Below are 15437 nucleotides of genomic sequence, written 5' to 3' on the forward strand. Positions count from 1 at the left end.
TCCCACCGCTATTCTCTTGACAAAGCTCTCACTAGCAACTTTTCTCTGGATGCTATGAAGTGAATCTTCAACTCAGCTTCTTTATGTAGTCGAGTAGGGCGACCAAGAAGACTGGAACACTTGCACCAAAAGTTAAAAGACTATGCAAGGCTCGCTCCAACTCTTCAACTGTTGTACTTTCATGGGGTTTTTCGGCAAAAGGTCAGGCAGGTCGGACGCTGTTCCCAAGAATCCGTACTTCGGTTGGGACTATGTGAGCGTTTCCCATGGCTTGATTGACTTCTGTCCCCTGATCTCCTTCATCAACAAGTCTCCCCACAAAATTTCCCGAGATTATTCACATGGCAAAATTGTCCTCGACAGTTTTGCTTTCTAGGGAGTGTGCCTCTTCTCAGAAGATAATTATAGAAAAAATCCTTAATCAATTTAACGGATATCATGGTAATCTAAATCGGCATCACAAGCTTCAGCCACTCCAGCACATCTACTTTGCCTACCTACACCCCTCTGAAACCTCTCAGAATCTCGGTCTGAATCCTCGAGTCTAATTTTCTGGATCCCAACGTTCTGGAATATCGTAGGACATTGAATCATTATCGCTGGATCTAGATCTCTTTTTGCTTCTCGAGCTTCTATGCTTGCTGTAACCATCATGTCCGTCCCTGCGAGAATGGTGTGGAGGGAAATCAGTGCCATGGCTTTTTTCTGATCTGTCCTCAAGCTTTATTGTCTTGTGCCTTTTAGTATGTCTTCTAGAACGGGCACGATGTGCTGCTTCATCCTCATCCATGTCTGATTTACTTCCGTCAGATTCAACACAATACCTTGTCCTCTTGATGTTCCCGTTTTCATCCGGAGAAACTGAATCGTTCCGATGTCTTGAGAGTTTCCTCGCATCGACATGCCACCTTTCCTCATCTGTGTCAACTCCGACTCGATGACCATCCTCATCTCGAGGGGTTCTTCTATGGCTGCGATGACGGTTCTTGAGGTTCATCTTTTCTTTCTTGTCATTAAACTTCATCTGCTCCTCATCACGCTCCTGATGTGTTGCATTTCGAATGCCTTTTTTCTCATTATGGCGCTCTTCGGATCTTCCAGATCTCAAGTAATCCTTCTCCCTTGATCTAGATCTCCTTGTGCTGCCCCTACCAGCGATAAGGAAAATCAGATGGGAGATGCAGCTTTATATACCATAGATGCCATAAAGTCACACCAATGAAAAAACCACCAACCGTTCATCACAAGATGAAGATAAGAATCACAGCCAGATTGACTAATAAACCAAAGCTAGCTAATAGCACAAAGAACAACATGCATCCATTTATTTTGATCATAATAACAGTTGAGATCACACCTGTTCCGAAGCGCTTCCCCAAAATCTTCGTATATCATTATCTGTTTTATCCGTGATGTATCTTCATATGAAGCTTAGGCAGGTTTACAAAAAGTAGGTACAATCAATCTAATTTCTTAAGTGGCCGTGAGTTTTTTTTTTTTTTTAAAAGCGCCAATATGTCGACGGATATCTGACAACTAGACAACATGGAATTGGTTGGAAAAAAAAATATACGTGTCCCAGACTCCTAACAATAGTGGAAAAGGAGTGACAAATGCCATTATGTTAGATTTCAGTTGCTCAAATAAATTTTTTTCACTAAACAGCTGATTTACTACAACTCTGTAATGAAAATCACGTAAGGACACAGAGGTTGTCCTCATGCACTTACTCGTGTCCCACTTTCTTAAATCCTAAAGGTTTAATGGCCTATAATGTCAATAACATGTAGTATTGCAAAAACATGGAAATCTCAGCTATCATACTTGTGTGCTAGCCTTTGTCTAAAAGGTTCGTCACTCACGCAAAAGAAGTAAGGAATCCAAAGGACCCACGATTTGTGAGAGAAATATGTGAACCCCACAAAAGAACTAAGGACTCCTAATTTCCTCCATCCATTATTAACTTACGAGGAATTTAGTGCAGGAATCAATAAACAGATTACATGATGTGGAGATGTGCATGCAAACATGTTATTACAGGAATTGTACTTGTAGCAAGTTACACCTCTGGAGATTTTAGTATTATTGTGACTTTAAATATGGTTAAAAAGTGATTTATTGAGAGAGAAATTTGAGGCGTTTTGAGAGACTACAATCTAATTTTGTTGATGAAAATAATAGATGGTTAAAGATTTTGATTTTTGATTTTCAGGTTTACTACAAAACCACTTTTCTTACGAAGGGCTTTTCCCACGTGTACCGCACATACAACGAAGAGAAAACAAACCTCTTTGAATCAAAGCTGATGTTCTTGCTAGAGTTTCTCCGTCGATCCACATTTACTGGTAGTTTCTCCTCCTCTTGATAGTTTTCCAGAGAATGACCAAATAAAGCAGCCATCTTACTGACCCAGTACTTAGGAGGCGATTTATCCCAGTCAGCCCACTCATAGTCGCCACCCGGATTGCGGAAACAGTGAATGAAATTGCAAGCAGTTCCATGGGAACATGTCTGTCAAGTATCAAAGATAGGAACTTAATTAACAATTGGTAATTAATAATAATCATTGACATCCTGGAGAAAATACAAGACACAGAATAACATGACAGCAACAAAATCACAAGAATTGCCATACCTTGAACCTTGACTTCATGTACTCCCCACAGATGGCGACTTTCCACCTTGTAACATTGATAAATTCACATTTTACCTGTTCAAAAAAGAACATCCAACTCCATTAACTCCGCTCAAGAAAAAGATGAAATGGTCAAGAGGATAGTTATGGGAACATGAAAGCACGTAGAGACTACTAAAGTTACTATTCACACCTACCACACAGACTACTAGAGCTTCCACCCAAATTAGTCACAAACCAGAAAAACTTACTAAATGTTAATATCAAATTAATTGCAGACTTGAAGGAGTTTACGGAACTGGACGCTTTTTCCCTTCCCTTCTTGCTTAATTGCTATACTAGACCCATCCAACTAGGGTATGAAATACCTGTTTGCCAGCAAAGAATCGGCCGCTAATAGAATTGTAAGCCAGCACAGCTGAATCCATGGATTTGTAATGTACATAAACATTTCCCCTCAAATGGAATGAACCATTTTTACAAACCTGAGATAAGAATTAGATTTGTGAATCTAAGATTGCATAGAAGCATACACGACACCAAGATCCAGGCTTCCACAAGATGAATCTATAATTCAAAAAGCTTGAACGAGAAATGCAGAAAAACCCAAAAGCCAGAGAGAATTCTTAAAAAGGATTAACTACCCTCAAAGTTCATTACCACCTTGATAACAATATCAAGACCTGCAAATTGGAAAAATAACAGCTGTGAACAGATTACATTACCTTAAAATTCACAATTTCTCCAAACTTCAAGAACTCTGTATGAACATCCTCATAAAACTCCTCAAATGAGCGTTCAACCTCTTCGTCTGTGTACTGAAAAGAGTAAAAACAGGTAATTATAAATTGGCTAGATCATCCTAAGAGTATGCTAATGATAGTAGTAGTAGTTGTAAGCCTCAAGGTCAACTGGAGGAAGAGTGGTTTGCCTATAAATGACGAATAGTAAAACCTTTAAATACTCTGCTTTTGCACTTATGAGCAAAATTACACATCCTCAGTTTCCAATTCTGTAATACTTCAATATTTTGCTGGATCAGCAAGGGGTAGGATAAGGAAAACGTGGCCCTTAAGAGCTGCATTCCTGTCTATTGTATATTTTTCAGACTCGATGTTTGGTGGCTAATGATTGAATATTCTATGGGAATTAATAGGGTAGCGAGAATAATCACTTCAAACAAAGCGTGGTAACTTGAGACACCCTAACTGCTTGGCATCTGGAAAACTCATGCTAGCGTCTCGGCAATAAGAATAATCACTTCAAACAAACCTGGTAGCTTCAGATCCAAAGATTCATGTCTGAAAAACTCATGCCAGTATCGGTCATTCTATTACAGAAGAAGAGAACCTGGGGTGGATAATCATCCAAAGACGCAGAAGAGAAGTGATAAGGATAGTTTCTGGTCATGGGAAGCTCAAATATTACTTCCTCTTCAATCTATTGGAAGACTTCCATCATGAAAATACAGGGGAAAACTCTAAGCCTTTACAAGATGCCTGAACTTATTAAAGCTGTCCAATTTCATGCTAACAACTCCGCAGTAGCTGGAGTAAATTGAGCGTTCAGTAGCTAACACCTTGCCCCCCACTTGAAGAATCTATAGTCAGAATCATCCCAGAGTATTCCAAGAGATATGAAGGACGGCTGTAGTCATACAGGATAAGAATGAAAACAGCAAGCAGCAGCTAAGTAGTTTGTTCACCAGAAGTAGAAGGAGGATGAAGGAACAATGATGTATCTCTAAAACACGTGACTGAACTTCACAGCCTTTTTCCATGCAAGTAATCTCCTCATGTTAGCAGAGTATCAATATCAGATGTATTCTTTGTCAGACATTACTCTCGGGAATCAGTAAATGCATGAGCATTTACACAATGGGAGAAAGCCAATCCCTAGAGTGATGAAGAGGTATTCAAACATTGTATATGACTTCTACAGAGGGCTTTCGCAACGTGACTTTTAGACAGCTGTACCGGTATTTATCACCTTCAATAATTAAATAGAGAAAACATCGTCCAAGCATCTAACACCAATAGGTGAAGAACTAGAAAAAGCCAATGCCAGCATGATGTTTGAATTAACCATGATGGAATAAAAGATAAACCCTACAAGTAAAAAGAGTAATAAAAAGTAAGACAACCTAGTCACCGTACATTAGTGTTGATTCATTAATTAGATTCCATATTTTTTCTCAAAAGACCAAAATAACCAATCAACAAACCCGATTCTTTCTTCCAAAACATCTATCTCAAAGAACAGAAAAGTCAGCTGCAAACCATGTATTAGAAGGTATAGCTGTCTGCAAGCTGACACCTTAGCAGCAACAGCTCTTATCAGAAGAACAATTCCAGCATCCCATGGCATCCGCACAAAAACTAATGAAGCGTTAAGGAGCAATGAAATAGAAAAACTTTCATTGAATCTAGATCTCCATGTACCCAGACTACAAGAAAATTATAGCCGATCAATGAATTCAGTTTGAAAAACAGGGCAAGCCATATTCACCAATTGAAACAAATCTTCCAACTATCAAAATTAATTCATTGCAACCGACCAGTTCACTAATTGCCAAAGATGAGTCAGACAGCATTGAGGCTGCAAGATCGCTCCTCTAATTGATATGTCAGCATATAGATTACTATGGGCTGATAAGATTAACTGGGGGAGCAATCCTAAAAAAAATAATTTTACAGAAACCAAGAAAAAGAGAGAATCGTTATATCAGACATTGCGTTAAAATATGTATCTGTCAATGATCAACAAAAATGCATGGAAGTGCAGCTACGATGACATGATGAGGTTAAATTCAAGAAGCAAGAATGTGTCATTAAAGAGACTGAAATAAAACAAGAGATAGGAAAGAGTAGTATCTAGGTAAGTGCACATAAGAGGGTCTTTCAATATGCTATCTATACGAATTCTCAGGATACATGAACCGGATGAAGGCATCATTAACCGACCTCAAGCCCCTCATCTTGCTCCCATGCAAGGCCAGGACCATTATACATGTTCTTAATTAGCAGTGTGCATGATTTATCAGGATAGAAGTGGACTCTACTGCATCGCTGACCAAACCGGCAAGCTCCAGTCTTCAGATGGAAAGGACAATGAGCTTTATCCTGCCATGAGCAAAAATCAGAACACGAAAAAATGTCAACAAATCAGCCCAGAAAAACGTAACTAGACATATGACCATCATAATAACATACCTGCTCAGTCCCAAAATTAGGCACTTGGAGAGCAACATTTTCCAACACCTCTTGAGCTGACATAGTGGATGCATTCTTGTAGTCTAAATATGCTTCAGATTGTGGAGGGAGAGGATTCGAGGTCGGTCTATCAGCATCCTGGCAGCCGAAATACAGACCCCTCAAATCCAAAATTCAAACCAAAAGCAACACGGGGAGAAGAAAAGCTAGGAAGTAATGTATGCCTAGTTTCAAACACACAAACAGGTTCTAGCTTCTGAGTTACCTCTTTCAATCTTTGCAGGTCAGAGCCCTTCTTCGGAACCCTGATGGTTTTCTTCTTTACAATTATTTCATTTCCTTGCCAGATGATCTCTGCAGGCCCTTCTTCTTCCACATATTCCCAATCATCACCATCGTCCCGGTTATGCTCCTCGTCCTCAACCTGCCAATCGATCATTTACAAAAGGATGCCAATATTATCTTCTTTACTTGATTCTACAGAAAACCCAACAAAAAACCACCGTCCAGCTCCTACGATTGCTCCGCGAAATCCAACATTGGCACACAGTAAAAAAGAGTAGGAAAAAAGCAAAACAAGAACATCAAACAGCTTAAAGATAGTTACACATTATAATGAAGCTCAGAGCATCAAACGGTTGAAGGTAGTACGCATTCAAGCGACACCTCAGGAAATAATCACCAAAATCACGAACTCAGCAAGCACGCACGAACGAACGCGAAACCCCCCAAGAAAAACCACGAAAAATCCGAACGAACCTGCTGTCCCCGCGACTCCTCCAGCGCCCTCGCTCGCTCCTCTTCCTCCTCCTCCTCCTCCTCCTCCTCCTCCTCCTCCTTCCTCTTCCTCTCCATCGCCTCGATCCAGGCCCTCTCCCTCTCCTCGAACTCCTTCCTCTCCCTCTCTCTCCGCTCCTCCTCTTCCTTCTCCATCAGCTCGACCCTCCTCCGCTCCTCCGGATCGTTCATCCTCGCCTCCTCCTCCTCCCGCTCCTTGGCCGCGGCCTCCTTCCTCAGTTGCTTCCTCTTCATCTTCTTCGCCGCCTTCCTCTTCTCCTTCCTGCTCATGGGCCACGACCCTTCCATGGCCGGCTGTCTCCGCTCGTCGCAAGTCGCCGTCGTATCTCCTCCTCCTCCTCCTCCTCCTCCTACTCCTCCGCCATCGTCTGTGTCTTCTTCGGAAATTGGCTCCGCCATGTGAATTCAGTCTATTTCCTAAGCAAAACACTTCGCTGGAAAAGGTCTTCCAGCGTCGGGTTTTCTCGACAGTGAAGGGGCATACGGAGGATGCGTGCAACTAATAAGCAGCAACGAACGTCGACGCGCCGATACGTCATCTTTAATATATATATATATATATATATATATATATATATATATAATTTCATTTTCTTTTAGGATTGAAGATTAGATTTTTTTTAGTTGGCTCGTTATATTGATTGTAAAGGTAACTGAATATATGATTTAAATATATATCTTATTAATAAACTTATTTTTTAACCCTTAAGTTACTGAAAATTTTTAAAATTGACTATGGACGTTTCGAAACGGTATATTGAGATACTAGACTCACATGTTGTTGGCATGTCTAGAGTGCTGACTACGTGTCGATCCTATTTCGAAGAGTGTCGGTGCTTCCTAGGCAACTATTATCGGATGAGGTTTTTATAACTAATTATATATAATCAATATACATCTAAATTTCAAAAAGAAAATATTTTAAAAAGCACATGTAAATTTGAAACTTAACAATATTTGAAGAAGGAATTGAATTAAAAATTCATAATATTTTTATGCGTGTGCACGGAATAGAGAGAGAATATCTATTCCAAGGTAACCGAGATTAGAGATAAAACAAAATGGACAAAGCAGATAACTACTCAAATTTAAATCTTTTTTTTTTTTTGCGAGATGAGAACTCTTAATAGGTTATTTAACAATTTAAAAAATTTATAATTCTCTATATCTTATTTTCTCTCAACCTAAAAGAATATTTGCATAGTATGATCGAGATCTTTCGACTCCAAACGGAAAAAAAAAAAATCAATTTCAACGCTCAATCACTTCGGTCTCAATTATAGGTGTGAGGTTATAACGATAAAGTTGGGATAGGTGCCGAAATTCGAGAGTTTGATTTATATTAAGATATGGATAGATAAAATAAAATGAAAATAATCATTGGCATTCGCATTTTAACTTTTAGGAAAGCCTTTTACCGGTAAAAAAAAATTCAAATTACGAGCAAAAATTTTGAAACCGTGTTTTTCAATTTTACGAATCAGCAGTACTATTTTCCCGTCGGGACCGAGCAATAGAACACAATAAATATGAAATTCTGACTGATTTATTTATATACAAAAATCAACGGTCGCGATTTGATTTGATGCGCAATCCAAAAATGGTACGGACGTGCCACGTGGCATGCCGCCGTTCTTTTGCTTGGCTTTCAGTTTTAGCTGGGGACTGACTGAGAGAGAGAGAGAGAGAGAGGAAGGAAGAAAGTGTGATTGGCGACGGTGGAGAGGATGGCCGTGGCAGCGACGGCGAGCCTCTGCAACCGCAACCGCTCTCCGTTCCTCGGCCGCTTCCCTCCTCCTCCTCCTCCTCCTCCTCCTCTCGCCGTCAGTCTCTCTCTCTCTCTCTCTCTCTCTAAGTGGGCGATTCTTGTTTCTTGTAAAGCTTCGGCTTTGCTAAGTTTCTGTGCTGACTCCGCCGCGTCTTCCATGTAGTTTGCTTTTTGCGGTCTTCATGAATGAATCCGAATGTTTTGCATCGAGAAGATGCTTCATTTCTTATGTTTCCCGCGCCTGCTTCTTCAAGTTTACGACGATTTCTCATTTCTTCTTCTTCTTCTTCTTCTTCTTCTTCTTCTGCTTTGCTCTTTGATTCCTTTCCTTTGTTCTGCTTTCGTCGATGTAGGTTTCTGCGCCGCTTGCTTATTGCGTTTTGATTCGAGGAGTGTCGGTTGATAATTGGGAAATAGGCATGCTTTCCTTTTCGTGTAGGGGAAGACCCAATCCGGACTCTGTGGTGGGAGGTCATTCCGAGCCGCCGAAGTTCGTGCACTGTTCTGGAGATCGAACAAGTCTTTGGAGCCTCGAGAAACTGTTGATCTTTCCCTCGGTGATTATACTTTGACAACTTCGGGCGCTGAGGTATGTTGTCATATGGGCACATTTTTTCGGTTTCCGAGTTTGTGTAATACCCTTCTGGTGATCATGTGGTGCAGGATGTCTCGACAACAGAGTCGAGACCTAAGCAGATATCGCTCTCGGTTGTTTCTTCCATAAGTGAGATTTCATCAAGTGATTGGGATGCATGTGCTCTTGATGCTACTGGCCCTGAGAAATATAATCCATTTCTTTCGCATGGGTTTCTTTCGAGTTTGGAGGAGTCTAACTCTGCGGTGAAGGTGACATTTTGCCTTCTGTTCTAAATCGGTCTTCTTTTCGTAATTTCTACCGCTTTTTCCTCGAGAAAAGGATTGGAGGATTGGTATTTCCTTCTATGGCAAAGAATTGGAATTACAAGTTTGTTGATCATGGAGTCCTTGAAATAATTAGCCTTGATTCCTTCTTCACTGATAATTGGTCGCACACTACTACTGGGGTGTCCCTGATGGTTTTTGGTCCAATAGTTTAACAGCCCTATTGGTTTCTGTCTTGAGAGTGATGACTCTCCTTTGGAGTCTCTGCTAGACAGTAAAATAGATGTTCCTTTTACTTGTGTAAGCTGTGAAGTGTCATTGACCAAAGAGGGACTATCGGGTTAGGATTTGGTTTCTCTTCCTATTTTTCTTTAACTGATTTCTTTCGGTGTTAGTATGCTATTAAGATGAATAGCTTCTCCTGAATACTCTTTTGATCTATTTAATTGCTTTCAGGAAACAGGATGGATGCCACGGCATATTGTTACTAAGGATGAATCTGGGACTGTTATAGGTGTTGTTCCACTTTATCTTAAAAGGTTTTCCCTCTTATCTGTTCTTAGGATTACATTTATTTTCTCTCCAAACTTCAATTAGATAGGTTTTTCTATGCTCGTCATGAATAGTTTTAAATTGAACAACTTTCAAAATCTTCAAGGAGCTCTATGGGTTGGTTTCACTCTCATTTTTCATGTTGATGTGCAGTCACTCGTATGGTGAATTTGTCTTCGACCATTCTTGGGCAGACGCATACTACGGTTATGGTTCAAGATACTATCCAAAGTACCAGTGTTGTGTGCCTTTTACCCCCGTAACTGGTCCTCGGATTCTACTTCGTGATTCCTTATATAAGGATCAAGTTTTTGGCATTGTAGTAGACACCTTAAAGAATCTGGTTGCTAAGGTACGTGATAACAGATGCGTGGTTGTCCATAGTGAAATATGAGGTTGCATCCATGTAATGGCCAAACTTTTATCGCAGTTTCCTTCTGTCATTTGGCTTTGTTTGTACTCCATCAAGTATTTGGACCTTTTCCCTTGGCTGGTGTTGCACTAGAGTATGATTTAGGGCTCATTTCTATATGTATGGTACTCTCGAAAACGAGAAATAACTTAGTTATTTGCCAAACAAGTGGGAAAGTTGTGGCTAGCTGTGGCTTACTTTAAGATAGAAATTCCTGAACTGTGAATCTGATGTTTTGATCAGCAGTAGTTCTGAATTTGCTGTATATCCTCGACAACAGTCCCAGGTATCGTCAATTCACATCACATTTTCTTCTGAGAATGAATGGCACAACCTCAAGGAAAAGGGTTTTCTACAGCGGCTAGGAATGCAGTACCATTGGAGAAATCGAAACTATACATGGTGAGTGGCAAAATGAATGCTGAAATTATAGCTGAGCCTGATGTTACTCCTGCTGGATACATTGACTTCGACTTTTGGGTTTTCCCCCTTCACCTTCGGGAATGAAACGACCCAGGAGACTCATCTTCATCTTAAGTGTAATAGTACATTGTGGACTGTTACTCTTTAGGTCCTCGAGGGCTGCAGCCAAAACCATCTGAAGTAGAATCCAGATAACATGGCAACAAACCTCCAGCTATGTGCTTATTTTCTTAATGGTCCAGACAAGTATTTAATCATATATTCTTTTAGTAGGAGGGAAACAAAGACACATCTTTTATCTGTATTTACACAAGTAAAATACTAAGCATACAAGTGCTGAAAGATTAGACTCAATGCTAATTAGAATAGGTGTGCCTGTAATATTTCTAGTTTCTCAGTCAATTTAACTTTTTAAGTTTTTATTTGACTAGATATTTGAAATTTCATAAGGCTTTTCTCGCAGTATCATTATGTTAAAAGTAGCATATAGCTTAAAATACTTGTTCGGAATTAGCAAAACTAGCAGTTTAGAAAGAAGCATGATCAAATCTCATCATTAGCCTGTAGAAGTTCACTCAAGTACATTAGTCAGTGGGGGTCAAAAGTATTTGGGAGTTGAATGGCATTATCTCTGTTTGATCTAGATGGCATGTCACGGGAAGTCATTAGCCATAAATGCTTCACCAAAGTCATCTAGGTCAAATGCAGCTTTTGTTTAAAGTATTGCATGTGATGCTGCTGCCAATTTTCTCCTTTTGACATTGTGCGCGAATCAATTTCCTTTGGAATCCTACCAATTAGCATATGAGTGCAGCATTACTTCTCTGAGTGAGTCGTGTCTTAAATTTACTTGGATTGCCAACTTTTGATCTTTTTACGTTTCTTGTGTTTATCTTGCATGCAAAAGGTACATGCTTGAAGTTTCACTGTCTGTGCCACAGTTTTGATGATTTTTTGATGGACTTGAAGCAGAACAAAAGGAAAAATATACGTCAGGAGCGCAAGAAGGTTAGTTTCTCCAAATGCTATTTTTTTTTTTGGGAATTTCTTTTATTTTGGGAAGATACTCCCACCTAGAAATTCCTGTCAATCTTGCTCTTAGCTCTTTATTCCATAAATACATGCTTGAAAATTGGATGAAATTTTTAGTTAACTGTGTTGATATGTATGCTTGTCACGGAAAATCAAGAAAGTAGTTATTATGGAACTACATATGTTTCGGCAATCTTCACTAAATGCTCATAGAAATTTTACTAGCACTCTTAGACTGATGCTTAATGGAGATTGCATTCCAATTTCGGATATAATGCTGACCGACCTTATGCATTTGCTGAAATTCACTCTACTGAAGTAAAGAGTTATACTGGAACTTAAGCTTCTAGGACAACTGGAAAACTGACTAATTGCTGAAGATGCTTCAAAGCAGTGAAATATGAACAGTTGAGTAACAACTTTTCTATGACATGAGTTATGGGGAAGTATTATATACACTGATCATTTCTAATGCCTATCTCTGTTAGTTTCTACAAATGTATCATGCAATATATCACTGATTGTGTATCAACTGTATTTGTACCTATACTAACTAGGAAAAGAGAGCACACATGAACCTTCATGTTGTACTAACTTCTTCTTATGCCTGTTGAAATCAAATTTGTCAATAGCACCGACAGAAAATCAAATTTCCCATTAAGTTATCAGAATTCGTTGCTGGCATACTATGGTATTTTATCAAAAATCAGTTTGCGTTATTATCTTTTGCATCTTGCAGTGTCAAATTTGACATGGTTTGCTTCTTTTCGGGCACACAAGCTTTTGCTCATAGGATTGAATGGTTTCTGCAGATTTCTGCCCAAAACTTGACGATGAAGCGGCTTCGAGGGAATGAAATAAAGGTAAGTACAAGTATCAGGGCAAAAGGATCTCAAGGAAGATTTTGAGCCTATCCTACCCAAATTATGTGAGGTTAAAGAAGTTTTCATACTGCATATATAGCCCAGCTGGTTCAATTTGATATTAGTGTGAATAGAGACTAGTTGATTAACTAGTTAAGGGAAAGACTGGCTACTTTGTGTCTAGAGAAGTATAAACAACTATACTATGTCTCAACTCGCAAGTACTATTAGTAGGTTGAGTTTAGATGGTAGTAGCAGCTTTCTGTCTGCTGGTTCGAGCTTTTAGATGAGTAGTTCTTAGATGTGATTATCAATATGTGACTCCTCTTCTGTTACAACTTACTCCTGAATTAATACCTTCACTTTGTGAAAATGCATGACCTGAGCTTCTTGGTTTTGATTGTGTGTGCAGGCTAAGCACTGGGATTCTTTCTATACGTTCTACAGGAACACCACCGATAACAAGTATGGGTCCAGTGACTGCCTGTTTTTTTTTTTTTTACTTTGCAGAAAATCAGTATTGTCAATTGTTGTCCTTGCTTCTTGTGTGTATTCATAGACATCTTTATATGATATGAGAAGCTTAAGTAGATCATGTCTTGTTGCTTATGTTCATTTAGGTGGGGCAGCCCTTATATGACGAGAGAGTTTTTTCATAACTTGGGATCCAAAATGGGAGATCAAGTGTTACTGGTTGTAGCTGAAGAAGGGGATGAACTTGTTGCAGGAGCCCTTAATCTTATAGGTGGAGATACTGTATATGGACGCCTCTGGGGATGTCATCCCAAAGCTTATTATCCCAGCTTACATTTTGAAGCTTGTTATTACCAGGTTTGGGTCTGTTTAACATGCAAAACTCCTGTGAGTGTGGTATACACTAGATATGGAAGTTCTTTCTTGGGTGCTTATTGCCGTATTACGAAAAGTGAAATTCATTTAACCTTAGTTGACAAGGGTGAACTAATGACTTAATTGCATGATATGGATTTGCTGACCCATGTGCACCTAGAGACTTTAATATAGCAAAAGCATGAACAAGATATCAACTGTAAGTGCAAGCTAAATGGAGGAAGAGATTGTCAATTTGAAGTGGCAGCCGATTCTCTAGAATTATGTAAATTTTCCCTAAGTAGGAATACTAGAATGTGTGAATATGCTTTGCACAAGGACTGGGTCTTTAATTTTAAATCATGAAATAAATGTCATTCATTCGGTTTCTGAATCTGCTTCTGTATAGTTTTGTTCTTTGAAGAATTGGGGAGCTATATTGTTGTAGAACAAAGGTAGCGTTATGCGATGATCATAGGTGGGTCTATGTGACAGAAACGGCAGCTAAGATAAATATCTTTGCTTAGGCCTTCTCCCATGGTTGATTATCTTCTCCTGCTCTAAATAACGACTTGATGCAAGAGTGCTGCTGAAAAGGCATGGGCATATCTAGAAATGTCATTCCAGAAGCTGACAAGGCTTTTCTCTACATTATAATAGTCCTTCTATGATAATGAAAAATTTCCCGTCAACAAATTTGCAGTAGTGTTACAAAAACAAATGAAGAGGAAAGAGGAAGTGGTAGATTTGCAATTTGAGGATAATAGTTCTTGTGATGTGGAAGCATGCGCTTATCATGTTTGGAACAATATATTTATTCTCTTCTATTTACGTAACAGGCAATAGAAGCTGCCATAGAGCTTAATTTGAAAACAGTGGAGGCAGGGGCTCAGGGCGAGCACAAAATTCAGCGAGGTTATATGCCTGTACCCACTTACAGCTGCCACTACCTTTTGGATGAAGATTTCAGCAAGGCCATAGAGGAATTTGTAGCGCGCGAGGCGACTCAGGTATATTACTAAAGAGCTTTCGTGATGGAACAAATCATTTATAAATTGCGTTATGATCGTGTTGCGGTTAATATTTGATCCTTCTCACATGATGCGTGATAGCAAAAGAACGTTTCTCAATTCCAATGTTTCTTGTGATGGTTCAACTAGTAATGAGGTCGCAAAGAAGATAGCAGGAGACATCACAATAGATGATTGTCATTGTTGATGCTGAACACTTGCCTTTTCATTTTCTCTATCTGTTCCAGTGCATTCTTTAATGGTGTTCGCTAAGTTGATATAAAACGAAGTCCATGTAACGTCACCATATTACAGAAGGTCCCCCGGCAGTGAAGCTGGACACCATGTTTTAGAACCTCAGTTGGCTTTTTCCTAAATAGATTTTATCTCCTCCTTGTACAGTGGTAGGGCCACTTCATTTGATTGCACCTTTGTCCTTTGATGAAAGTAAAGAGTAACATTAAACCACGTATGACCTAAAATCTCCCGCCAGCGTAATCAGAATTTTTCCTCATCTGCAGGTCAAACTTGTGATGAAGCTGATCCAGGACTCTGGACCCTTCAAAGAAGACATACAGTAGAAACACGCCGAAGAAAGTCCCATGTGTGGTTGTGGTATATGGACATCTCTATGAATATTATCACTTCGTATACGCTTGAAATCGTTTCTAATTTACAGATCAATTAGTTGACCACTTCCACTTTATTGATGTCGCCGCTCGGTGCTATTGCTATCAAACATGCTGTGGAAACGAAAACCATTTTCTGTATGTATAATCTTGCTGTTTTCCGATAGAGCAAGTGACAAAAAGTAGTCATTTCGATTGTAGAAAATGGTGAAAGGCACGACGGCAATTACTGGCTCGTGTACCGACATGAGCACAAGAAGGCACAGCAGAAATTATTTTGTGAACAACAATATTACATCCTTTTCATAGTCTTATTTAAAGATAAAGATGTGGAAAACGACATGAATCGGGCTCCATCGTTTAAAGTAACAACAATTGCAGATTTGAATGTGGAACTGATTAGAACATGGAACT

General features: G+C 39.4%; 2 protein-coding genes across 2 annotated transcripts; one reads left to right on the forward strand and one right to left on the reverse strand.

Moving 5' to 3' along the window:
• Positions 1–46: 46 nt before the first annotated feature.
• Positions 47–7101, reverse strand: LOC115725857 (zinc finger CCCH domain-containing protein 5). Its single transcript, XM_030655500.2, has 9 exons — positions 6607–7101; positions 6113–6271; positions 5848–5985; positions 5599–5757; positions 3361–3453; positions 3004–3120; positions 2636–2710; positions 2288–2511; positions 47–1148 (listed from the first exon to the last, which is right to left on the reverse strand). The coding sequence occupies exons 1-9, from the start codon at positions 7042–7044 to the stop codon at positions 545–547; spliced, it is 2007 nt and encodes a 668-aa protein (XP_030511360.2). The 5' UTR covers positions 7045–7101; the 3' UTR covers positions 47–544.
• A 1185-nt stretch (positions 7102–8286) lies between these two features.
• LOC115725858 lies at positions 8287–15086 on the forward strand. The gene is made up of 12 exons (XM_030655503.2): positions 8287–8468; positions 8853–9002; positions 9077–9259; positions 9731–9813; positions 9980–10178; positions 10519–10640; positions 11603–11669; positions 12506–12556; positions 12969–13021; positions 13177–13387; positions 14224–14394; positions 14916–15086. Exons 1-12 carry the CDS (start codon positions 8373–8375, stop codon positions 14973–14975), a joined length of 1446 nt encoding a protein of 481 aa, XP_030511363.1. The 5' UTR covers positions 8287–8372; the 3' UTR covers positions 14976–15086.
• The last annotated feature ends 351 nt before the right edge of the window (positions 15087–15437 follow it).

Source organism: Rhodamnia argentea, chromosome 5 (assembly GCF_020921035.1).
Source record: "Rhodamnia argentea isolate NSW1041297 chromosome 5, ASM2092103v1, whole genome shotgun sequence".
Taxonomy (NCBI): domain Eukaryota; kingdom Viridiplantae; phylum Streptophyta; class Magnoliopsida; order Myrtales; family Myrtaceae; genus Rhodamnia; species Rhodamnia argentea.